At 44.9% G+C, this 24,564-nt stretch overlaps 1 protein-coding gene across 1 annotated transcript; it reads left to right on the forward strand.

The window, feature by feature from the left end:
• The first annotated feature begins 1,382 nt into the window (after window positions 1-1,382).
• PLK2 (polo like kinase 2) lies at window positions 1,383-11,289 on the forward strand. Its single transcript, XM_035100745.3, has 14 exons — window positions 1,383-1,724; window positions 2,866-2,973; window positions 3,161-3,277; window positions 3,505-3,634; window positions 3,928-4,015; window positions 4,685-4,780; window positions 5,611-5,809; window positions 5,907-6,054; window positions 6,931-7,028; window positions 7,899-8,022; window positions 8,464-8,704; window positions 8,807-8,936; window positions 9,036-9,146; window positions 10,524-11,289. The coding sequence occupies exons 1-14, from the start codon at window positions 1,479-1,481 to the stop codon at window positions 10,713-10,715; spliced, it is 2,028 nt and encodes a 675-aa protein (XP_034956636.2). The 5' UTR covers window positions 1,383-1,478; the 3' UTR covers window positions 10,716-11,289.
• The last annotated feature ends 13,275 nt before the right edge of the window (window positions 11,290-24,564 follow it).

The following is a 24,564-nucleotide window of genomic DNA, read 5'->3' on the forward strand; positions in this document are numbered from 1 at the left end:
GCAAGGCTCAGGCACGTAAATTTGGGCCTCATAAGCCTGGCATGTGTTCACCACATGGGCTGTTCATCAGAAAGCCAGATGGAGAGAAAACGAGGGAAGCAAATGAAGGCATCTCTTCTCTCTCTCTCAGCACCTGGGATGTTAATCCTGGAGTTTATCCCTTGGTGTTGCAGCTGTTGCCCTTCCTTGGGGTGGTGAAGGGCATCTTCAGTACACAAACAAGCTCCTGGCCTACACAGAGTGTATCTTGGCTTAACATCTTCACTGTCCATTGAAGCCTTGGAACACCATGTGCGCCCCCCTCCCATTAAAAAGTGTATGCAAGGAGGCCCATTTTAATCGGTTGGCTCACGGACAGGTATCGTCCGAAGGAAGGAATGGCGTATATATGTAAGGTCAATGGCACAATCAGGGCCAGGAGTCTAGGGTTTCCCATTCAGTAGAGATGAGGAAGAAGGGGAGAGCAGGACTGGTTTCCCAACATTCCCCAACCTGGTATCCTCCACTTGATTTGGACTACACTTCCCATAAGCCCCAGCCACTGTCACATGGTTTCCCACAGGTGTCTGGTTGGCCACTGTGAGGACAGATAGCTGGGTTATATAGCTGCTACCAGGGCTATTCTTGTGTTTCTTTGGGAGTTGTAGTCTAAAACAAGTACAGGGAGGGATTGCAAGAAAGAGAGAGAGAGAGAAGCCGAGGGGTGGGGCTCAGGGTAATCCCTCCCCTGCCCCTATTGAAACGTCACTCAAACCTACCTATGCCATTGTTCCATATAGGGAGCTGATGAATTCTCCCCACTGGCCTTGAGGCGGCTTGCAGGGGTTATGGCAGACAAGGTGCAGGCTTGGACTTTTGCTACGCAGCTTTTCAAAGGAGCAAAGGGACCAGGGGGAGTTGTGGCTGGGGGGCCCCATTTCTCTATCCGGTGGCTGCGTTGTCATTTGCCGGGCCAACATTAAAGGGTTATACGGGAGCTGCCCAGCCTTGGCGCGGCTGGGTACTGTGGATCACCCACCGCAGTGAAAAGCTGGAGTGTTTCCTCAGAGAAAGGTCCGGCCGGCGGCGTGGCTTACTCCTAAGGAAGCGCGCGTTGACTGGGAAGGGCCGTCGTTCGGGCCAGCGGTTGCAATTACGCGGAGGCCTCTTTTCCCCAAGAGCGTGCCGCTTTGAAGGCTCCAGCGGGGCGCGCGCGTTCCCAAGTGCTGTTTAACGCGCGTCGCTGCCGGCGTTCGATCGGGTCTCCTGCGCGGCCAGACGGACAACGCGCTGCACGCTATAGGCCACTCTGCGCTTCGGAAGGCGGTGCATTGTGACGTCGAGGCTCGCGGGGCGGGGCGCCTGCCCGCGCTATAAAAGGCCGTGGAGGCGGCCGCCGTTTCGCAGAGCGAGCGTTTGGCGCAGCGGCGGCGGAGCTTGGAGCTGGTTGGAAGCGGGAGCGGGGTTTGTTTCGCTGGGACAAGCCCGCCGACGGGGATATGGATTTATTGAGGACTATCGCTTACCAGCCGGGCAGTACAGCAGCCGGCGGCGGTAGCAGCAGCGGCAAGATGGGCGAGCAGACGCTGGGCAAGTCCTGCAATGGGGAGTCGCGAAGGAAGAAAGCGGCGGAGTCGGCAGCCGAGCAGCATCACCACCACCCTCACTCGGCCACCGAGATCTCTCGGATTATTACCGACCCCACCACGGGAAGGCGATACTGCCGCGGCAAGGTGCTGGGAAAGGTAAATGCCCGGCGGCGGCGGCAGTTTTAGGGACTCGTCTCGTGGATCTGTCACTGCTGTGCAGAGCTGGTTGTAACGTCGGGGTGGGGTCAACATCGATTTATTTTGTGTGGGGTTTTTTTTTTTTTGCCAGTGCGTTTTGCCAGTTCTGGCACGCAGGCGCCCTTCCCAATCTGAGCCTCCGTACCTGGGGCAACCCAGCCAGATGGGTGGGGTATACATATAATAATAATAATTAATAAAGTATAATAATAATAATTAATAGCACTTCCCTCCCCTCCTCCCAGTCCATCTATCGTGCTTTTTTATTTCCCTTCCTTTGCAAAATTGCTTCTCAGAAAAAGGGCATTTTACATCCAGTGTTCTATTAATTGGGGCTTTGCTGCACTATCTTGACTCCTTATGTCCTGCTGGCTTGATTTGCAGCCCCCTGTGTTTTTATCAGTTGTGTTTTATCACCTCTGTGGATCACTTACGGCACCTATCGAAGTAGGCTGTTACCTGTGGAGGCTGGTGCATGCGCAAGCTGCCAGCCTTAAAGGGCTGCTGAACAAAAGACAAGGCGGCTCTACATGGATAGCTGCATGGAGAGGGAGGGCAGCTATCGTGTGTGATGAATGTACATGTCTTGTCAGCTGTTCTTCTCCCAATTACATGCAGCAGAAAACTGTCGGTTGCTGTGCTTTTCATCTTGAGCACTTATGGCAAAAATGGATAAATGTGTGTGCATTTGTCAAAAGATAAGAATCTGTAGAATTGCCTGTATCACACGAGGCAGTTGGGGAGGGTTTTGTCCTCTCACTACCGGTTTATGCTGCTAGTCCTCAAGCCTTTTACAGACATTTGTCTCTACAGTACCTTTGTTGCCTATTTTTGACCGCTGGTTGAGAGAGCTTGCCTGGGGGGCTCTCTTTAGCATCCAAGGCTCTGCATTAATTTGATTAGCAAAGAGTGAGAATTGAGAGCACACTGCAGACTGTCCTTTGGCTGCAGACTGTCACCGTTTTTTATTTTGCAGTTATGGTCCCTTGGTGGTTCCGATTTTTCCTGCTTGACTTGGGCTCCCTGAAGAGGGAGGCGGAGAGGAGTTTCTCAGCTGTCTTGTCTAATGTGCTTCTTCTGCTCTGCCTTGTCTCTTCAGGGCGGCTTTGCAAAATGCTACGAGATGACGGATCTGACCACAAACAAAGTCTATGCTGCAAAGATCATTCCTCACAGCCGAGTAGCCAAACCTCATCAAAGGGAAAAGGTGTGTATGTGTTGTGACGCTCCTTTCAGGAATCTCTTTATGTGCTTGGGTGGCCCTTCCCTTTCTCCCTCTGCAGTGGCTTGCTCGCCTATAAGCCCTGCCTCTTCCCACGGCGGTGGCATGTGGACATTGAGGTGCCAGTAATAACCTGCTTCTCGTTTGTGTGTGCCCTTTTCTCCTCTTCCAGATTGATAAAGAGATTGAGTTGCACAAGATGCTCAATCACAGGCACATTGTGCAGTTCTACCACTACTTTGAGGACAAAGAGAACATTTACATTCTGTTGGAGTATTGCAGCCGAAGGGTGAGCATCCATGGGGAGAAATCCAGGATTCCCTTGCATGGAATTGGCAGATAGTGTAAAAATGTTTAATGTGTAAAAGGTATTGTCCATAGTTTCTTGAGGCAGCCCTTAATTCCTTGCCTTTGACCCCACCCCCCAGCTTTTTTCATAATGCTAATAATGTTTATCGTGTGGTTTCAGCTGAGTGACCTTGTCTGTGGGTTTCTCTCTTTTCTTCCTCTCACCAGTCCATGGCTCACATATTGAAAGCAAGGAAGGTGTTGACGGCACCAGAAGTGCGATACTACCTCAGGCAGATTGTGTCAGGATTAAAATACCTTCATGAACAGGAGATCTTACACAGAGACCTGAAGCTAGGTATGTTGATCTCCCAAGACACTGGGCTTATAAGGTGTTGAAAAAGCAGTTTCCTTTCTCATAGACTGAACTGTTTAAAAACTGCAACTCATGGGGATTAATGAATAGGATCAGCTTCTCTGGCAGTGGAGTCTTGGAGTGCTTGAGTAATAGCGCTAAGTATTCATTCATAAAAACAAAAGCACCAACTATGTGCTGGCCTTCTTTAGACGCGAGTCAGCACTTGTCTTACACGTCATGACATTGAATTAGACTCACCAGGTTTCCTCTTCCTCTCCGCCTTGCGTCTGTAGGTAATTTTTTCATTAACGATTCCATGGACTTGAAAGTGGGTGACTTTGGGTTGGCAGCAAGGCTGGAACCGCTGGAGCACAGGAGAAGGTAAGGACCTGAGAAGGAAAGAGGGCAGCAACCGAAATACAGCAGAACTGCCTTGGGATTTGTAATCTCTAGTTATGTATAGCAGTGAGAGATGCTGGCTCTTATAATGCGTTTAAATCATTGGCTTGCAAGCCAGGATATCTGACAGCTGATCAGCTGGCCTTTTTTGGAACAGTTTAGTGGGTCAGCTTCTTCTGCTTGTGAACAACCCCAATTATTTCCAGGCCCATGCACATTTTTTGGGGGGGGGGAGTCTTATATAGCTAATGGTGAGTTGCCACCATGGGACATAGGAAGCTTCCATATACTGAATCAGACCATTGGTCTAAGTAATTCCCTGTTGTCTGTACTGGCTGGCAACAGCTGTCCAGGGGTTCATGCAGGGGTTTCACACAGCCTCACCTGGAGATGCCAGGGATTAAACTTGGAGCCTTCTGTATGCAAGGCAGATACAGACTGTTTGCATATAGCAAAGAATTAAGGTGGAACCTGTGTAGTATTTAACAAAAACATATAGCTTTGGGGGCCAAACTAATGCACTGACTTGGGATTTTGGATTGCATTGGTTTCACTAAAATGTATGACAAACATTGAATTTTTGAGAGAGTCTTAACTGTTGTTGAACTGATAGCTAATTGTTTTAACTCCTCATTCAATTGTCTTTTTCAGAACCATCTGTGGCACACCAAATTACCTCTCCCCAGAAGTTCTGAACAAACAAGGGCATGGCTGTGAATCTGACATTTGGGCCTTGGGCTGTGTCATGTGAGTATTTAGCTGGTGTTTGGTCCTGTCTACAACTGTGTAACTAGTGGGTGGGCTTTGCCATTCTCGAGGTCTTCAAGCAGACCTTCAACACATCTCTTTGAGCAGTTGCGCTGAGCAGGAGGTTGGACTATGTAACCTACAAGTCCCCAAGTTGCGCTCCTGTGACCTGTAACTATTCAGGTTACTCAGAACTCTGGAGATTTGGCTTATTTTGCACAATAACCTTTGTTTGTGCTAGTTGTATATGGGGGCAAAAAACAATGCAAGGTATTGTGAAGCCTCACCTTCTGACCTCATCTCCCCCCTTTGAAATCACAGTAAACACACTCTCCAGCAATCTCACCAGGAGATATTATTGCATGTGTGGGCAGACTTCTTAGAGGACCGAGTCAAACCAGTCTAAGGTCCACCATCAGCCTGGAGATGTCGTGCCCATCTAGTTGGCAGGCTCCTCGAAGGCTTTGGATGGGATGCCTTTCCCAGAGACCTTCTGCATGCAGAGTCTTTAACAGTTCCACTGATCAGCTGTGAGCCTTTCCAGCACCACTTCCCACTCCTTGCAGCCCCATGGTATTGGGATGCTGAATCTGCATTGGTTACCAAACCCACACATTCTAGGGCCTTGCACAGACCTGTGGCATGTTCTTGATCTCAGTTCAGCCCCATCTCACAAACCTTAGCTGACATAACCTTTTCCAGTACTAGTCATGATGGATTCTCTTTACTTAAAGACTACTTAAATTGAGACCCTTCTTCTAAACATTTCTTTAAAAAATTATTCTTGGCAATGATTCAAATAATGAATTGTATACTTCCTCTTCCAACAGGTATACAATGCTACTTGGAAGGCCTCCATTTGAAACAACCAATCTGAAGGAAACTTACAGGTGTATAAGGGAAGCGAGATATTCCTTGCCCTCGTCTTTGTTGCCTCCTGCAAAGCACTTGATTGCAAGCATGTTGTCGAAAAACCCGGAAGACCGCCCCAGCTTAGATGACATCGTTCAACACGACTTCTTCTTGCTGGTTGGTAGCATTCTTGCTCTTGGTTTGTTTCGCTTCTGTTCAGAGCTACAGCTGACGGCCCACTGACAGCCCGTTTTTGTACATCTTGTTTCCTCAGGGCTTCACTCCAGAGAGGCTTCCAGCTAGTTGTTGTCATACAGTTCCCGACTTCAATTTGTCAAGCCCAGCTAAGAATTTCTTCAAGAAGGCAGCTGCAGCTCTCTTTGGGGGCAAGAAGGAAAAAGCAAGATATTTTGACACACACAGTAAGCAGATATATTCATACCTGGCTACTATCTATGTACTACAGTAGGCCGACTTCAGGCTGGAAGGATCAATTTAGTATCTTACTTAAGCCATCAGGTGCAAAAGAACATCTTTTCTGAGAGGGAAACCCTTTTTGTTGTTCCTGTATCATTAAGTAACCCAGATTCCAAAAACTTGCTGATCTATCTTACAAATCACCCAGAGATCTATGAGTGGATACCAATCTATCCTCTGCCCATCTGTAACAAATACAGTGGTGCCTCGCTAGACGAATTTAATTCGTTCCACGGGTCTTTTCTTATAACGGAAAATTCGTCTAGCGAATCCCATAGGAATGCATTGAAATTTTTTTGAAATTTTTTTTGCCCATAGGAACGCATTAATTGAATTTCAATGCATTCCTATGGGAAACCGTGATTCGCTAGACGAATTTTTCATAAAACGAATTCGTCTAGTGAGGCAACCTCCGTTCGAAAAATCCTTTCGTTAAGCGGAAATTCCGTTAAGCAGGGCATTCGTTAAGCGAGGCACCGCACCACTGTACTTAGTGCTGATCTCTTGCCACCTTTAAAGGCTTGGCATTTTATGTATACACACTGCTAAGTTTTTAAGGCAGAGCTGCTAAAGCATCACTGTTAGTTTTTGAAGCCGGTCTATTATTGGCTGGAGTTCCTGGTCTGCTGACTCTTTCTATAATATAAGAGCCATGCTCAGCTCTGTGAGATGAGGCACATACAAAGGAAGCAGCACTCCAGGAAGAGACAGCATGTCTTCTCAAGGGAAACTGCAGGAAGTATTGTGTACCAGACAGTCATGTGCACTTGGATGGGGGAAAAAACCCTCTAAATTTCCTGTGACTTTATTCTCCCTCCCAGATCGGCTTGCTAAAGAAGATGAAGAAATATACAAGCTTAGACATGACTTGAAAAAGACCTCAATAACCCAGCAACCCCTGAAACACAGACCAGAGGAGGTATGTATTTCGGTTGGTTGGGCTTTTTTTTGTAACAGGGTAGCCTGCATTGCTGAACACAAGCAAAAACGAGCGGCTAGCGAAATCCTTGAGAGCTCAGGAAGCTTAGGGCGTAATCTCGTGACACGGCTGTCATAGCCTTTGACATCTGCGCAGGGTCTCTGACTCCAGAACTCATTAGTGCAAATCATCCAGCATCTGTGTGTCTCCGTACTGCATAATCCTGAGATGCTGTCAGCTGCCCCTCCTCTTCCTTAGGAAGACTTTTAGCTCAGGATAAGCCAGCAGTTCTGAAACTTCAGTTGCATTTGCAATCTCCAGCATGTTTGGGAGTTGAAGCAGGCCTGGTGTGTGTGCAGACACAGGCAGAATATTGAACGTAACTAAATAAAAATGTAGAACAAACAGCACAAGAAGCTCTTCCAAGCCTTGTTAAGAAAACATCTTTCCATTGTTCAAGAAATGGGACCCAGTTTGCAACCAAGAAGAATTTTTATTTTTGGTAGTTCAAGTTGCTAAAAGGTCAGAACAAGTTTGGAATCTTCCCCAGTGATTTATCACAGCCTCTTCCTAGATACATAAGTGAAGGGAAATCAAAGCTTGCTATCATCTCCTGATGCTAGGTGACCTTGCCTTCCCTGAAAGGGAACTCAAATGGAGTTTGTGTGGCATGTACAATGCACACTGCATTGTTGCGGGCAATAGCAAAAGCCCTTTTGCATGTATCCTGTTCATCACAGAGATAAGCACCTTGCTAGTGAGGCCTAGCTACCAGGGTACCTGCAAAACGGAATCTGAAACATCATTAATTGTGCAAGAATCTGTCCTTGGTGGTCCTTGGCAACAAAATGGTGTCTTCTGCCTTTTCAGGAGATCCAGCCTCCTAGCACCACTGTAGCCAAACCTGGCATGCTAGCAGAAACCAAACAAATCGGAGATGCTATCCGGATGATAGTTCGGGGGACATTGGGAAGCTGTAGCAGCAGCAGCGAATGTAAGTATGATGCACATGGCGTTAAGTAGACGGTTCTGTGTTTAGTCTGTACTTCAAGCAAGAATGTAAGATTTAGGGCCTGGAAAGAAACATTCTTTCTCCCATGTCAAACTGGCCAGGCAAATAACCTAGAGTAAAAACCTACAAATTTGGTTAGCGAGCCTGTGGAACTGTCATGTCTTCCCTCCCCACAAAGAACTGCAAGAATTGATGGGAGTGCAGATAAATCCCCAAGCCCTTTTAAAACTTAGTTTTTACAGCTTCTCTTTCTGTTTGGAACTCTGAGAACTTCAGTACAAATTCTGTAGCAGAAATTGCAAAACCGCCTTTTAGGGGCATAATCTGAGACGATAGGCCAATGAGAAATGTACAGGAGGTAGGCTCGTTGACAACTCTGCATGTGGTTTCTGTAACGTTCCTTCTTCTTTGCCCCTCACCCAGGCCTCGAAGATAGTACTATGGGAAGCGTGGCGGACACTGTGGCTAGAGTGTTGCGTGGCTGCCTGGAGAACATGCCAGAATCTGACCACATTCCCAAAGAACAACTGGCTGCGTCTTTCCAGTGGGTCACAAAATGGGTGGACTACTCAAATAAATACGGCTTCGGTTACCAGCTGTCGGACCACACGGTGGGCGTTCTCTTCAACAATGGTGCTCATATGAGTCTTCTTCCAGACAAAAAGTAAGTGGCTGGCTCAATGTACAACGAAGTTTTCACTTGACGCTTTCCTCTCTTGTGTCTACTTGAACTTAATATTCTTCTTCTTCTTCTTTTTACCTTCAGAACAGTCCATTACTATGCAGAGCTTGGTCAGTGCTCAGTGTTTTCCGCTCCGGATGCCCCTGAACAGTTCATCAGTCAAGTAACTGTTTTGAAGTACTTCTCTCACTACATGGAGGAGAATCTCATGGATGTAAGTGATGTGGATGAAACGGCTTGGAATCCTTTGCTGATCAAAGCCTGTGTGTTGATGAACTCTGCTCTAACCAAGACCATGTGTTCTCCTTTTCAGGGAGGCGATCTGCCCAGTATAACAGATGTCCGTAGGGCCAGACTTTACCTCTTACAGTGGTTGAAATCTGACAAGGCATTGATGATGCTCTTCAATGATGGCACCTTCCAGGTAGGCAGAGTTTCTTCTCTCTCTCTCTCTTTCTCTCTCTCTCTCCTCCCTCTCTCCTCCCTACTCCCTCCTCCCTCCTCCCTCCTCCCACCCACACATGCAGTTTGTTCAAAACATGTAGGGGCTTGTTATCTGGAATCAGTGGGTATTAGATCTTAAGATGGTGAGTGTACTATTTTTACACAGTGTGTTATCCATCTAAGGAGCTTGTCACAACTTGATGACAATAGTAACTTACCATAAATAGCGTTAATAAGCTATTGTTCAGCTGACTCCGTGAAAGATGAGGAGCCAGTGACTTGAAGGGCCAAACGTGCTACTTTCACAAATCCCAAGGCCAAAAGTGAAGTGTACACAGATGTAAAATGGGCTTTCTACACGTTACATGATTTTGTATCATCTGTAATACTTGGTTTATTCTATTTTGAGGGGGAGGCTGTTGGGTTTGGAGCAACAAGACACCATAGGCACTAGGACAGGCATAGGCAAACTTTTGGGACTACAACTCCCATCATCCATGACTACTGGTCCTGTTAGCTAGGGATGGTGGGAGTTATAGTCCCAAAACATCTGGAGGGCCAAGTTTGTTTATGCCTGCACTAAGATCTAGTAAGAGGTTGGTGAACCTGTGGGCCTCCCGATGTGGCTAGACTACAGCAGCCATCCTTTACGATCTTAGTTGGGGCTGATGGGCATTTTAGTCAAACACACCTGGATGGCCACAGGTTAACAGCCTGTGGTCTAATGGAGATCTTCCCATACATCACCTTCTGTGTTCCTCTGCTCTCAAGCTACCTGAGGTTTGCAGTGATTTTAGTTTTAATAGATTATTGTATTTTATTTTTCTGTTGGAAGCTGTCCAGAGTGGCTGGGGAAACCCAGCCAGATGGGCGGGTATAAATAATTACTATAATATTATTATTATTATTATTATAGTTCTCAAATTCTGGACACAAGCCTCTACCAACTAAAGATGAACAATACCTTTACTTCTTAAGGGGTGGTTATTGGATACATAACAGCTTCATCCTTTAAATGTGTTATGCAGAAGTAAATTCTGCTTCAAGGAGACTTGCTTCCAAATTGTGTTGCCGTTTCATAAATTAAGGCTTGCAATCTTTGTCTTCAAGAAGGTGATCTTGATCAAGACCCTATTGAGCTTAGTCAAAGAGATGCTCTGTCTTGTAGGCATTTGATATTCTGTAGCACATGAGCAAAGGCTTTTTTTATTATTATGCTTCTAATCTAGGCTGTAAAGGAAGGCTCTGTCCATGAAATACTTGCAGAGCAATGCCAAAAACTGAAAGCAGTGCCATGAAATGTGCGTTGAGAGGTTGGAACAATTGCATTAAACAGCAACTCTTAATTTCTTGGCAGGTGAACTTCTACCACGACCACACAAAAATCATCATATGCAACCAAAATGAGGAATATTTGCTTACTTATATCAATGAAGATAGGCTATCGACAACGTTTCGCTTGACGACCCTTCTGATGTCTGGATGTTCCCTGGATCTAAAACAGAGAATGGAATACGCGTTGAATATGCTGTTGCAAAGATGCAATTAAATTAAAAGGAACTCTTCTAAAACCAAAAGGACTTCTCTCACTGAAGTCTACAGTGGAGGCAGTTGGAAAAAGCTAGTATGTTGATGGATGAGTGAGGAGTAGGGACTGGTACGAACAAATATCTTATGTGCTGGGCTGGTACCAGACATGGAGCCTACTGCAGCTGTCTTTATTGGATTAATGGTGTGACAAGGAATTCCTTTGGAGTGTAGCTTTCCTTGGTTCACTCCCTTTTGAAAGATATGAGTTGGACTTGAAGCTCTGCAGAGAACAGTTCTGATGGAGGACTTAAAACTGTGAATAACGCTTGAGGAATTGGGAGGGAGGGAGATCTCATTGTTGTCGAATAACTATTTGGGGCAGCTTGTGGCTGCTTAACTGTGAACTATGGCCATACATTTTTTCTTATTTCTTCCAAGAACTGATCACACTTGTGGCTGGCAAAGTGCATTCCTTGTTAATATTCTTTTTTTATTTATTACAGCCCAAAGTGAAGTATTTATTACATACATTTTTTTGCAACCGTGATTTTAAATATACATTTGTTGGCAATAAAGAGTGGGAAAAACCTGAAGCGCTGGTTTCAATATATGCCTTTTTTCCCTCTGAGCTCTGGATTTAATTCTAACCGGTAAAAGTAACATGCAAGATAGGAGGTTCAAGGTCAATATTTGGTTCCAAAGGGAATATAGTTGATTCCTAATTCTGATGAGGTGGAATGGGCCTCCATCAGCGTTTACAGTGGTTTATTTCCTACCTGCAGGAGTCTGCAATCTGCTTGGATAACAGCTTTTGCACAATTTATACAAACCATGGTGGATGTGGCTCGTACATTAGCCTGACAAAAAACTGGTGCTGTTCACCACAGATCATGGCTGAAATCCTAATACTTGCTTACATGGAAGTGGGTCCATTGTACTCAGTAGGGTCGATTTCTGAGTAGATATGAATAGGATTGCAATGAATATTATTTAAATGTCTGCCTTAGTGTTACCTTCAGAGTTTAAATGGGGTTTTTTAAATATACAAGGTCGAGGGCCTCTAAATTTTGTTTCTTATGGTATCCAAGTCTACCTTGGTCCCTGCAGAATAAAAACCTCTCTTCTTCCTACTACTTTGGCTTGAAGGAGAATCTCTTGCTTGTAAACTCTTGCAGACATCTGACCATCGTGAAACTCCAAGAACATAGTACTCAAGCAAGTGTGGTTCTCCCATCAGCCTTCCAACAAGTATAGGGTGTTGGGTGTTTTGTAATGGTTCTATTCAGCCTTTTTTTGGGGGGGGGACGGGACTGATGTCAGGTGATCTCTAGGTGAACTTTGATCAGCATGAAAATTAGCCATGCGGCAAAAACCTTGAATTCACCTTGCTTCCTGAAAATGCCAAGATGGCAAACGGAGGGTTTAGCCAGACTTCTGCCAAAAGGAAGGCTACTCAGTTTTAGTAGTCTCTGAAGCAGGCACATCGAAAGTGGCGACACTTGGATCCTGTTTGTATATATTCATAATAAGCACTGTTGGAAGGACTCTAAAACCCCACTCCTTGTGTATACTTCCAATAGCCATGAATAGGTACCTGGGGGGGGGGGTAACTTTATAAAATCTGTTTTGTGGAATCTGCATCCTGTTAATGCTGATTGAGAAGCTGAGCATTGTCCTACTGAAGGCACAATGTTCGTTACTTTCCTAGATTCACAAAGTAGTGACACACAAAAGATGAAGACATGTTTCTCAAAGGGACCTTTCAACTGCCTAATGGGATGCGACCAAAATTAGGCCACTGGATTAACCTTAATTGGGAGGTGTGTGTCTCAAACGTTCCACTGCCCAGGGGCTACTTGAGAAGGCTGGAAGTTACAAAGCCCCACCAGTCAGAAAATGACAGCAAATGGAGATGGTTTGACATAAATGGCTGGCAACTAAATCTAATCCCTCTTGGAAATGGCTAGATTCTTTGTCTCGGTGATTTTCTTATGTCAGGGAGTTCCACAGTTAACTTGAAGAAAACATTACGGATATCAGAGTATCATAAGTCTATTTTAGGTAGAATCTGCTGGAAGCTCACAAGTGGAGATGGCTTTTTATTTGCAATCCTCCTCATGTGCCTCTCAGCATTCCATTGCCTCCCATTTTCCTTCTTATTTTCCATCCCAGCTCTTTCTATATACATTTGCTTCTTCCTTCTGTAAAAGCACCACTCTCTTTTTATCACCTTCCTCTCTATTCCAGTTTATTAGTCGTAGCAGTTAAAGTACCAACCACTGGCTTCTTCCCTCAAGAGGAAGACCCTAATAAATGTCTGCATCTCCCAGCCACCTTTCCTAAGCTCCACTTTCTCTCCTTTGCTCCCCACGCACCCACCCAACTGGTGTATGTATGTGCAAACAATCACATAGTCTGCCTGATTTCTGTGTGAGGAAATCCCATTCCAAACAGGACCTCTGTGGGGGCATTGCAAAAGCAAAGACTTACAGTATTTCATCCCATCCTTTTCACGAAACACTTGGCTTCCTAAATTATTTTTATTTAACCTTCATTTCAGACATTATTTTATGTAAAAACTATCTTACGTCTAGAGAGTCTGAGATTCTCTGGTGGTACTTGCAAAGGATCCATTACTATGCATGGTTGAAGGTTAGGTAGGTCTATGGTTGACATTCAAAGAACACTACATGTTTAATCTGACTCAGTGATAATTTGTTCTCCCCTGGATACTGAAAAACGATGATTTCTACTGGGTGCCATCCAACACTCTGTGAGTGGACTTCCTCTCATACAGTGGGACTTCTGTTTCCTCTCTTCCTCACTGCAGTCTCTCCCACTCATCCCAAATCTACTCCAATGGGCTTCCCAACCCCACAGATCAGACCGGAGAGTGCTGGGGATCTGTAGGGGGAGAAAGGGAAAGTCCCATTCCACTCTTCATCTGAGACTGCTGGATGTCAGCCATTGAAATGCACTGCCATAATATCGAAGAAAAGATGGGATTTGTGAACTTTCTCCTTGGCAAGAACCCCTTGATAGTGTGCTCAGTGCTACTCATTTCAGTTCCGAAAGTATCTGTGCTTAATCTGATTTTTATCAAAGATTAAACCTATCAAAGGATGATCTGTACCACAGTTTACAATACTTCACAATACTATGAAACTATATTCCAAATATAAGTCTCTGAAATCTGTTGATTCATTTGGTAAATTAAAAACAAGAACTGTTTTAACAAGAGAGAGAGAGAAAAAGATGTGTATTATTTCAGATGGGAAGTTCTACAGTCTCCACTAAAGATCCTCAATATATCTCTTCTAGTGAGATAATACTATATTTTAATTAGTTCATTAATCATTTAGTTTTAAGGAAACATGGTAAATGACAAACAACTTTTATTAGCAGAGAGAGAGTGTCTCGGACAGGATGCAGCAACCATCAACAAATGTACAGTAAATGCCTGCGTCCCAGAGGGAGCTTTGAGCTAAATGGCTGCTTATAAAATCCAATTCTAACTTCTCCGGCTTGCTACAGATGTAATCTTGTGCTCGTAATCTGCAGCTTCCTGTGTGCTTTCATGCTTTTTATGCCTTATTAAGTTCTGTGGTGGCAAACATCCCTCTGATTGAATTGCTACTGCTTAATTAGACCGATACATTCAAATTAAGATGTTAAATGCCATTTAAATATATGGTGTTGAAATCTAATATCATGGTTCATCAATGTTTGGAATTTACTTTAATAGAACATAAGGATTTGGCCTGTGGGATTTATTCTTTTTAATTTTGTTTTCAGTATGAAGCTGCCACCCCCACCGGCAACGGCTTTGATGAATTCAGGCATATCAGACATGAGCACTTAAGATGGGACGATGTTCAACACAGCAAATATATAGTGTCAGGCTTGGCGGGAGGTGGGGGGGGGAATGAGCTTCTGTAGAACAGAACTGCTTCGTAGGATCACTTCCTGGATTGTGTTATGGAACGGAACTAAATGCAGAGAAAGGAAGAATGTGATAGGCTCATGGAGGAATTCTGAGCAAGCAGTTTGAGGATAGGGACTGAGTCATGGTGAATACTTATTGAGTTCTGGGTCACTGGTTCAAACCTGGCTCGTGCCAGTAATTACTGAAGGCTATTCCTCTTTGCCGATTGCTCAATTTGCCTGTGCAAATAGGACAGTGAATTAGGTATAATGTTAAGTGGACAGTCTACTGAGCAACACAGCAACCACCTCTTAGCTAATGACTTTGTTACAGTTCAGTTTGGTCATATAGCAAACCCTCCCTATTTTCCAGGGACAGTCCTGGATTTACAGAAGTCGTCCCAGTTTCTGATTTGATCCCGGAATGTCCCGCTTTTCTTTAGGGTGCCCCTATTTTCGTCAGACAAATGTTAGAGGGTACGATTTGTTGTTGTTTAGTCATTTAGTCGTGTCCGACTCTTCGTGACCCCATGGACCAGAGCACGCCAGGCACTCCTGTCTTCCACTGCCTCCCACAGAGGGTATGGTAGGATGTCCCTATTTTCTTCAGAGAAATATTGGAGGGTATGGAGTTATGTGACTCCTGAGACATCTGAAGGCAGCCCTGTGTAGGGAAGTTTTGAAATGTTTAATATGTGTGTGTGTGTGTGTGTGTGTGTGTGTGTGTGTGTGTGTGTGATATAAATAATAAAGTGATGGTGGTGATGGATTAGAACATCCCTATTTTCATAGGAGAAATACGCTTTCAGCATATAAATGAGCAGTCTGGATTAGCTACCCTCTCGCTCAGCCCACATATTCGCTGGACCCATTATGTGATCGCTTAAAGCACTTGTTCTTTGATACCTGTGGAATGTGGTATTGCACCGGACTCTGGCAGACCCTTTTGATAAATATGCCGAAGCTGCCAAGTCCGACTGCTGCTCTCTGCTTAACTAGCTAGATAACGCTCATAGGCACTTCAAAAGGGGTAGAGAGGAAGTATGGAAAACCTGGGCTGAGTTCCGTTTGAGAATACTTTTATTATTCCGAGTTGTGATGGTTCAGTTGTGTAAACAGGATGCAGCCAATCAGTGCTAGGCCAAATTAAATGTAAATCTATGATGTGCCAAGCATTTACCGTAGCTTCGCCATCTTATCAATCTAGCCTTGCCATTGTGTTCCCAAAGCCCCACAGGCTTTCCCTTGAAGATTTCAACTTTCCTCATACTTTAATTCTTCCACAATATTTTTGGGTGAGTGCTCTGCGGCTCACTCGAGATGGCTTCTTCTTCACTGTTTCTTTAGTTATTCCAGATCAGTTTTCCCAGGAGAACCAAGAGTAGGAGGGTGAGGCAGAAAATAGTGCTGAAAACATAGAATTGTGAGACTTTAGTTTCATCTGAAGAGCATGTGCAATGAATTAGGGGAGCGGATATTTGATAGCATTATGTATGGTTGAGAAAATAACCTGCTTGGGGGGGGCGCTCAGAGGGGGACAGCATGAAGAAGGAGGAGGATTGTGTTAATATTATAAGAATAAGATTCTGAATTGGATTAGAAAACCCGCCATAACTATGTAAAGAGGTTGGGAAATCCAGGAGGAGGAGAGTCGTGGAAGCCATTAATATTTTTCTTTTTTCCTTTTTTTTTTCCTTCCCTTTTTTTCCCCTTCTCATATTTTTGCTTTTTTTCTCTCTCTCTCTTTTTTTCTTTGTTTTTCTTTTTTCCAGTACAGTGAAGAAATAGCTGGGGGATAAGCCAATCCCCAGAGATCCTCCGCCTTTGTCCTCTCAGTGGCAGGGGGGGGATGAGGGGGGAGGAAGGAGGGGGGAGGTCAAACCCAGCTTAAAATGGACCCCTTTGTTCCCCAATACCCATGGGGCTCACTGGTGGCAGAGGTGGGCTGGTGGGTGGAGGGAAAATGAAGGGACAGGGTTTATGTTGTATACTTTGTGTGTTTTTTCCCCTAAAAATTAATAAAAATTATTCAAAAAAAAAAAAAAGAGAGAAAATAACCTGCTCTACAGAGAAGCTGAGTTGAAACCAGCCCCTTTGGCTAGGCTGGGCAACTTCTGGCCCACAGGCTTAATTAAACCCAACAGGCCTTTGTGTTTGGCCCACTTTGGCCAAGCTATGCCAATTGCCATGCACCCGATGTTATATATGGGTCTGTGGAGGAGGGTGTCCTTTAGCTTGAGGCTGAAAGAATAACAGCCATGTACAAATAATACTAACAGTAGACCACCATCAGTTCCCATTGCAGATTATTTGTATGTTATAATTTCCCCCTGTATTTCCCCCTTCTCTCTCTCTCTCATTTAATTTTATTTCTTCTTTTCTCTTTTCTTTCGTTGTTAAATCTGCAAAGAAAAAGAAAAATGTAAACCAAAATATAGCAAAATAGCATTAAGATGAAAGGTAAGTGACATGGATCACTGAGGTCACTTGCCATAAAATGCTGCGGGAGGGGAAGGATTAAGCATTGCTTCTTGCTCCAAATTCTTCCTGTGCTGCTTCTCAGGGAAGAGCCCATGCTCTGAAACTTTTATTACCCACATTTGAACGTAATGGTAGTACTTCAACACCTCTTTAATATTTACATGATCAAATGGCAACACGTGCATTGTATTGATTTGCAGCGCCGCATCCAAACCCACCCTATTCCTTTTGTCCATTTTCTGTGGCTTGGAGCCCAAAAGAGAGTGAAAGAAATGGAATTGCCCCAGGCATGCTTTATTGCCAGTAAATGGCAGCGCCTGCAGTGCATGCCAACATCTTTAGCGTGACTGGTATTATTGGTGTTAATAACTTCAGCATGTTGCCCTGATTGTATCATCACCTTTGGAGCTGTTTACACGACCCGTTTAAGAATAACTAGCACTGGTGATATTTCAGTGTCACTGAAGATATGTTGCTGTACGCTGGGAGTGTGACAGTCACTCTGCCGGCTCAAGAACGGTCTGCTTCATCGGTTCACATCTGGAATGATTAACTGTGTCGCCCAAGTGCCCATAAACCTATATAAGTGTGCACCCAATGTTAATAACATAAACCTTTGTCATCGGAGCGTTAAATCTAAACGGCAGATGAAATGCCTCCCTTGGGATTATAGCGAGGGTCCATAACTGTAGCCTGTTGGGATAATGTATGTTGGCAGTGTTGAAAGTGAGTGATCATGGCAGGAGCGGAGGCCAGTTTATTTATTTTATTCCATTCATATTCTGCCCTTTCCTCCTCAAAGAGTCCAGTGGTGATGATAGGAGAGTACCAGCGTAAGCTGTAAGCTTAAATGCTCCCTCCCCCCCAAAATGTTGCCTGCATTCAAGGAAAGCGAGTGCGGTGCCTGCTTTTTAAGCAGACATGCTAGGGCTCAGGACTATATATGGGAACTCTGCCATCTTGCCCTAGATGTGGCCGAGTGCTGTTGGACTGCAGCTCCCATCATTCCTGGCCGTTGGCCATGCCAGCAGGAGCTGATGGGAGTTGGAGTCCAATGACACAGAATCATAGAATCATAGAAGTTGGAAGGGACCCCAAGGGTCATTTAATATCGCCACCTCTGCTCCCTCCAGTGACCCATGCCCAGTAAAAGTGTGCTATACCCTGCTCCTTAGGTGAGAATCTCAGCAGATACATGCTCCCAAGCCTATATCCCCACCCCATAATATGAATATTGCCAAGGCAGGATACATACTTGCAGGAGAGAATCAATGGGAGACATAGGGGTGCTTAACCCTCTCCCTGCCTACTTATCTGCACCTACATATTTCCCTAGCTGTTCCTCCTGAGGCAGGTATTCTCCATTTAGTCCAGCTTGGGGGTGGGGATTAGGGTTGCCAGACTCAATAGTGGACAGGACTTCTGCGCCTTTAATTGCCATGCTCTCTTTTGAGTCTGGAAACCTTAAAGAGAAACCAGCAGACCCTTTGTTTAATTTCCAAGCAAAGGGTCTGCTGGTTTCTCTTTAAGGTTTCCAGACTCAAAAGAGAGCAGGGCAATTAAAGGCACAGAAATCCTGTCCTCTATTGAGTCTGGCAACCCTAGTGGGGATGCAAAATCATATTGGGGAGGGGGACATGCAAGGGAGACTCAGCAGGTAGGTGAAGAGGGTTAAGCATTCCCCTTCAAACCAACTGATTCTCTAGTAGTGGACTTGCTTCCCTCTTCCTCAATTAGTGTTACAAAGTGTTATAAAGCAACACATGATAATATCATTATCATTATACATGATAAAGCGATATCATTATACATGATAAAGCGATCTTCAGCCATCTCACCCCTTGCTTTTTCATGCAAGACCATTTGCAGTCGTTTACAGTCGTCAACAGCTATCAGTCAGTCAACCACCCATTTCCACCACCCTTCTGAGTGATACCCCCTCCCCACCCTTTCTCTACATATAAGCGTCTGGGGACTTCTATTTCAGTGTATCTGAAGAAGTGTGCATGCACACGAAAGCTCATGCCAAAATAAAAACTTAGTTGGTCTTTAAGGTGCTGCTGGGAGGATTTTTTTTATTTTGCTTCGACTACGTCAGACCAACACGGCTACCTACAGGCTTCCCATTTTGTCCTGGCTTCCCAGTCAGACCAACACGGCTACCTACCTGTAACTAAAGCAACACAGGTGAGGAACTCAGGTTCCCCCCTCCCCTCCCTGCAGTGGTGCGAATCAGCTTTAACATTTGCTGTCCCTTTTAAAACCAGATATAGACAGACACAAATGTGAAATCTCTGACATTTGATGGATGGAAATTAGTTTTCTACTAGGAGAAGGAGCAGGGTGATCATGTCGTTTGACAGGGTGTCTATTCTGTGGGGAGGGATGTGACTGGAAGAAGCTAAAGAACAAAGTTGTAAGCAAGCAGACAGCCTGCTTTGTGACTGACAAGGTCAACCACTCGCTTGCTGCTACTTTCAGGTTGAGTTCTACTGCAAGATATTATTCATTCTCATAGCTCATAAGTGAAGAGGGCTGCCTCCATACAAGCAAAGGTCGCACACTTTGGAAACAAATCTTTCAGCAGCTGCCAGCAGTGATGGAGCTGCTCTGCATCTGTGGTTGGAGAAGCAGAGGGGGCTCTTGTGCTTTGGTCCTGCTTGCAAGGTTCCCACGGTGAGAATAGGATACTGGACTAGAGGGGCCATTGGCTTGACCCAGCAGGCTTTTCTTATGTCCTTATGATATGATATAGGAATCTTTCCAACAGCCATGTGAGGTAGGCTAGGCTAAGTTCATATATGTACATAAGCAACCATGCTTGCCATTCAGTTGACAGAGGTGTGGCTAAGAATTGGTAGTTCATACACCAAATTTGTGAAATTGTACTTACATAGAATATTCTTTTCTTGTTATTTATCAGGGTTGGCAATCCTTTTGTTGTTGTTTTGGTATTTCGCTATCAGGACTATGAAACATTGCCATTACAGCGAGGTGGGTCTGCTTTCACGACATTCTGCATTTTTCTTTTTCTTTACGTGATCTGTGAATGACATTATATATTTGCATCCTGATTTTACTCCCAGGAGCTAAAGGTTGTAGAGTGGTACCTCGGTTTAAGTACACAATTGGTTCTGGAAGTGTGTACTTAACCTGAAGCATACTTAACCTGAAGTGAACTTTCCCATTGAAAGTAATGGAAAATGGATTAATCCGTTCCAGACGGGTCCATGGAGTAATCAACCTGAAGCCTACTTAACCCGAAGTATGAGTGTAATTGGTTCCAGAAGTCCGTACTTAACCTGAAGTGAACTTTCCCATTGAAAGTACTGTAATGGAAAGTGGATTAATCCGTTCCGGGTCCGCGGAGTACTTAAACTGAAAGTACTCAATCCGAAGCGTACGTAAACCGAGGTATGACTGTATATGTTTTCTTCTTCTCCAGGGTTTTTATCTTTGCAACAACGCTGTGAGATAGGCTAGGCTAAGTTAATATATGTTCATAAGCAGCCATTCTTGCCAAGAGATTGGCGGGTGGCGGCAGGGAAAGGCAGGGGCCCTAGGCCACATACATTGCACCTGGCCCTGTGCTTAACCCTTGCCTCCCTTTCCCTATGTGAAATCACACACACAATCTGCTTCATGTCTACACAGTGTTATAGACTTAGGTAAAGGTAAAGGGCCCCCTGACCATCAGGTCCAGTTGTGTCCGACTCTGGGGTTGCGGCGCTCATCTCGCTCTATAGGCCGAGGGAGCCAGTGTTTGTCCTCAGACAGCTTCTGGGTCATGTGGCCAGCATGACAAAGCTGCTTCTGGCAAACCAGAGCAGCACACGGAAACGCCGTTTACCTTCCCGCCGGAGCGGTCCCTATTTATCTACTTGCACTTTGATGTGCTTTCGAACTGCTAGGTGGCAGGAGCTGGGACAGAGCAACAGGAGCTCACCCCGTCGTAGGGATTCGAACCGCCGACCTTCTGATCAGCAAGTCCTAGACTCTGTGGTTTAACCCACAGCGCCACCTGGGTCCCTTAAGTTATAGACTTAGAAATGAATAAATGTTTGGTTATCTGTGATAGGAAGGGAGAATGCAAGCTGCAAAGGAATTCCAAGGCTAGTTTATGCAGAACAATCTGGCTTAGCTATGGCCAGAAAAATTGAGGGACATTAACAATAGGATCAAACTCCTTCCCCCTTGCCCCAGGTGACAGAGACTGGGGATTTGGAAGGTTGCCAGGGTAACTGGGAGGAGCAAGAGCTACTGGGAGGAAGGAGGGGAAAGAGTGGAGATCCATGTTTGCAGAAGGCTGTTTGCAGTCTGCGCTGCTGCGTCTTGAAATGACCATGCCGTAACATCTGGACTCCCTCCATGCAGACTGAAGGTGTAAATAGGTAAATAAACCATATTTCTTAGAGCCACGACAGTCTCCACTGCATCTTAAATTCTCCAAAGGAGCACAGGCCCTGTGTGAGTGCCATGGTCTCTTGCCACCACTTGGCAGAGAGAGGGGGCAGGCACCTGACATTTTTTAAAAACCATATACAGATATAATCCAGACCACTTCCATTCTCTATTCTCCCTACTCCCACAGCCCATCCAACAGAACCTTGCAGGGTTTCCAACATGGCGGTGGGAGCCTGTTGTTAGCACATGTTGTGTCGCTGAGAGAGAGCAAGTCTCTGACCAATTTTTCCCCTTGGGAGACTTTCAAATCCCACTGGAAGCAGTGTGGAATCCTCAGTGCTTAGCAGCTATGGAAATGAAGTAAGAGGTCTTAGTCTTGCTGGCTAGGGTTGCCATGAAGCTGAAGACAACAAAGGGTCTCATGGCACCTTGAAGCCTAATACATTTGTTACGGGGGGGGGGAGTTTGTGAGTTGGCAGCTGTAGATATGCATAAGTGGAGAGAGAGAGAGAGAGAGAAAATGTAAGCAGTGAGGTAAAGGGGAAATGAGATGCGCAAAAAATAATCAAAAAAATCAGACTGTGATTGTTATGCTAAAAGCAAAAATGTATGCAAATAAGGCACAGTGTCCATGAACAAGGCAGTGTTGACAATAACACAAACAGAGAAGAAGGAAACAAATGGAGCTATACATTGTTGGGGTTCCCTCCCATGTACACCCTGCAATTGCTTATGTAGAGAAAGAGGTCTTTCTAATGATAAGGAGGCATCTATGGATCAATTCAGGGGTAGATTATCTACCACCCTTAATAATCCCTGAGTTCACAACAAATCACGGTTGTCAAAGAGTGTTGAAAGATTGCACTCATACACTGTGGTCCCCTTCCACATACTGTATTGTTGAACTACAGCTCCCATCATTCCCATCATTCCTGATTCCCATCATTCCTCGGCCATGTTTGCCGAGGCTGGTGGGAGTTGGAGTCCACAGCATCAGAGGGCACCGTGATTGCCACCCTTGCCTGAGTGTGTTTCACAAGAGCACTGATGCCAGCACTGTGCTTGGCATGTAGGTCTTCAACCCATTCCTGGCACACCGGTCCAGGGTCCAATTCCCAACTAGATATTGTGCCATCATACAAATCCTGTCCTTCTCCTGCTAGATCCTGGTTGCCCTGGTAGAGAAGAGGAGAGGGAGGGACAGAGAAGAAAGATGTTATGTGGCAAAGCTTTACACTGACTCCCAGGGCGGAATATGGGTTGTGGATGTGGCAGGAGGAAGAGCTGGAAAGACAGAGTGCTACGTGGGAAGAAAACCCAGAGCTGAGGTGACAGGAAAAAGGGGGACATCACATGGAAGCTGTGATGCCATAGCATGAATTTCATACATTGATACAAGCAGCCATGTTTTTGGCTCTATGAAGGGCTCGTATTTATTCAATTTTTTTAAAGGATGTCAGAAGAATATAGCACACCTTAATATGGAAGTAAATGCAATTTGTTAGAATGAACCAGGGAGACATCTGAAATATTTTCACCATGAGAAATAACCCATTTCCCTCCTCCGTGTGGGTATGATGCAAAATTGGTTCATGCCTTTTCCGTGAGTAACAGCCGCCACCTTTGAAAATTGCAAAGCATTTGTACAAACGGGCAGCCTTCCTAGGAATTTTTGGCGCAGGTCCCTCTTACCACCACAGCTTAATTTATAGAAAAGAGAGGCATTGGCACTCAATGTCTGTCTCCCTCTGAGGGATCTGATTGAACGAGGTCCTATGTCAGGGGAATCTCTGGCCCCACAGATTAGGGAAAGGGGGAGAATTTAGATTCAGTATGCATTTAAATGTGAACCTGTCACATTTGCACTTTCTGAAACAACACATAAACCAAAACACCACTGTCCTCTAAAGCATTCACTTCTCTGAATTGTGCAGTGCAGTTCTATAGCCAAGTAATGTGTGAAAAATGAATACATTTGGGTAAAATGTGCATACCGGTATTATTGGGGGAAATACAAAAATGTATTACATAGGGAACACTGATTTGCAAAATTGTATACGTATTAAGCAAAATTGCACACAATATTAGGATAAAATTGTTCTAATATGCTGCTAAATTTTCATGAGGAATTCTTAAAAACAAGCACATTTACAACAGAGAAATGTGGCACATTCCACATTAACAAGTTCCCATGCAAAACCTGGTTGTTTTTCTGAAGTAAGGCCTATTGATTTTGATGCAAACATCAAAGTTCTCTTCCTCAGCTATTCTATTAACAACAAACAGAGGTGAGCTGATACATAGGCAGGCAGATAATTAAGACACTCCATGTATGTGAAAAGTGCCTTTCTTTCAAGGGGGTCCAGGAATTGGGGAGAGGGGAAGAGTCAGTTATTTGTTAGAGAGGCACTGGACCCCATTGCCCATCCCTTCTAGCACCACATAGTATGGACCCTCCATCCTGCAGCTCTGCTAGAGAGCTGCATATAACCTTATAAATAAAATCAGTTAAGTAACCAAAACCTGTTGTGCAGAGCCTGAATTCCATCAGCAAGGTTCAAGAGACAACACAGGGAGCCTGTTAAGGTTTGGTGTACAAGGGTGATGTCAGCAGATCCACCCTTCCTGCTGGGAAGAATGCCAGGCAGCCCTGAGCAGATAATGAATCAAGCTCCCTGAAAACCTAGTCTAGTTGTGGCATACCTTGCTTTCCTCTAGAGTTGGGATGAGGAATCTGTGGTCCCTCCAGATGTTGCTCAACCACAACTCCACCATCCCTTGTTGTTAGCAATGCTGACTGAGGCTGATGGAAGTTGGGAGTCCAAAAACGTCTGGAGAGCCACAGGTTTCTGGTCCCAACTCTAGAACCTCGGACCAAGCTTACACAATATGTAACCCACCCCCTCCACACTAGTTCTAAATGACTATTGCCTGCAAAAAACGAAATAATAATAATAATACCTCACCCATCTGGCTGGGTTGCATTGTCCAGCAGACACGTTGGATGATGATGATGATTTTTTTAAAAAAACACACCATCCGGGGTCCCTTACCTTTTT

Source organism: Zootoca vivipara, chromosome 10 (assembly GCF_965207765.1).
Source record: "Zootoca vivipara chromosome 10, rZooViv2.hap1.1, whole genome shotgun sequence".
Lineage (NCBI taxonomy): Eukaryota > Metazoa > Chordata > Lepidosauria > Squamata > Lacertidae > Zootoca > Zootoca vivipara.